General features: G+C 34.9%; 1 protein-coding gene across 1 annotated transcript; it reads left to right on the forward strand.

Annotated features, from left to right (window-relative positions):
- Positions 1–1,097: 1,097 nt before the first annotated feature.
- On the forward strand, positions 1,098–1,876 carry LOC103350644 (keratin-associated protein 21-2-like). Its single transcript, XM_008267221.4, has one exon. The coding sequence runs from the start codon at positions 1,154–1,156 to the stop codon at positions 1,541–1,543; it is 390 nt and encodes a 129-aa protein (XP_008265443.1). The 5' UTR covers positions 1,098–1,153; the 3' UTR covers positions 1,544–1,876.
- The last annotated feature ends 232 nt before the right edge of the window (positions 1,877–2,108 follow it).

Consider the following 2,108-nt stretch of genomic DNA (forward strand, 5'->3'; position numbering starts at 1 on the left):
TCAGATAAGAATTTACTAGCATGTGAAGAGAGAAGAGAATATGGAAAGAAAGTTATCACAAGAAAACCAAGGATTAAGAAAAAATAAGGAGTGAATTTTCAATGACAGAGAGGTCAAGGGCCAGGAAACCATTTGTCATGGAAAAACACCAAGTTATCAAGAGGATAACAATCAAAGATCAACCAATTTTAATTCAAGGTAAGCAATACAAAGTAGTATTCATTTAATCATTATTAAAATACTTTATTGTAGAAAACAGGTGAGGCTAAAATAAAGAAGATATGGAGTCTAGAAATATTAACTATTGGCTAACTACTTTTTAGCAAGAAGCATGGAAATATAGCACAAATATGAGAATAAACCCACCACCCCTCCAGTGGGGTTATAGTTAAGTATTAGATAAAAAGAATTAGATGAACCAAGGCATATATATAATTCCAAAATAAAATACTTGGCTGAACTTGCCTTTTTAATTTAAAAAATTAATAAATTTCTTTTTGTGAATAAACATATTGTGTTTAATAGTATGTTTTGACCCAATGAAAGAAGAGAAGATTATAATGTGCTTGCAAAAGGAGGGAGTGAAAAAAGTATCTTGGAAAGTGAATATAATGATATGCTAGGTATCTTGTATAGTACAAGAAAAATATTTTATAATTATTAACATAAAAATGCATTAGGAAAGGAAGAAAAGAAACCAAGTTGTTGTTGATGATTAGATTAGTAGTAGTTAGAACCACTTTTTATGTAATAGACAATTTTCAAGACATTGAAAAAGCAAAATAACAAGCAAGCACATATTCATAGGTCAAACATATTTTGATGATATGTTGTCATGTTCATGAAATGCAATTATGGAAGATAAAATTATGGTTGTATAAGTTTTTGTGTTTGGAAAATGTATCATTGTTTTCTTTTAAGGTTGGAATAAATTCCTGGGGAAGCAGTGAGTAAATTATGAATTCCTAACCAAATGGTTGTACACAGAATGAACTCATTAGGCACGTGGCTGTAAAATGAGAGACAGAGTCTACAGGAAGTATGACCCATCTTTCCTGTGAGTATATAAAGGTCCTGGAAGACTAGATGACATTCACACTTCAGAAATAACCTCCTACACCTTTACTGAAGTCTGACCTCCCCTCCTGACACCATGTGTTACAACTACTATGGGAACTCCTATGGAGGCTGTGGCTATGGCACTGGCTGTGGCTATGGTTCCAGTTGTGGATATGGCTGTGGCTATGGCACTGGCTGTGGCTATGGTTCCAGCTGTGGATATGGCTGTGGCTATGGCACTGGCTGTGGTTATGGCTTGGGCTGTGGCTATGGTTCCAGCTGTGGGTATGGCTGTGGCTGTGGCTCTGGCTGTGGATACAGCTCTGGGTATGGCTCTGGCTATGGATATGGTTTAGGGTGTGGCTGCGGATATAGCGCTGGCTGTGGATATGGATCTGGCTGTGGATACGGTTGTGGCTATGGCTCTGGCTGCTATGGTTACAGACCATTTTACTACAGAAGGTGCTATACTTCTTGCTGCTAATCATCATGACAAGTAATTCCTTGCCTTTGATGTGACTACTCCAAGTTCAAATTCAGTTGAAATTCCTCTTATCCCTTAATGTAACATTAAGGATTAATTTTTGTCTGTTGGGCACTTGTTTTAATATCAAAGAGGTTGCTTTCAATTGATAAAGATTGTCCATTACACTAATGAAGATAGAAGACCTTATTCTGATCATTTTGCAAATGAACATTCTTATATCTTTTCCTGTCTCTGTATTTTATCTATCTGCAGAAGTGCAGATATATATAACTGGAGTGCATTAAAATGGAAGAAAAATAGAAGTTTCTTAATAAAATGCTTTATTTGCTACATAGTCTGATCTCCTTTATTTCAGAGTAATCATTGATTTCATAGCGTGTGCCTACTAGAAAGCTGAGCGACCATAATTAAGGATAGAACTACATTTTTTAATTTGTGGAATCCAAATATTATCTCTTACATATTTCTTAATTCCTTATAGCTAATTCATCATATTAAATCCAAATGCGAGTATATTATACACAAAATTTCATATCTTTTTTTTGGACAGGCAGATTTAGAC

This window comes from Oryctolagus cuniculus, chromosome 4 (assembly GCF_964237555.1).
Source record: "Oryctolagus cuniculus chromosome 4, mOryCun1.1, whole genome shotgun sequence".
NCBI classification, from domain to species: Eukaryota; Metazoa; Chordata; class Mammalia; order Lagomorpha; family Leporidae; genus Oryctolagus; species Oryctolagus cuniculus.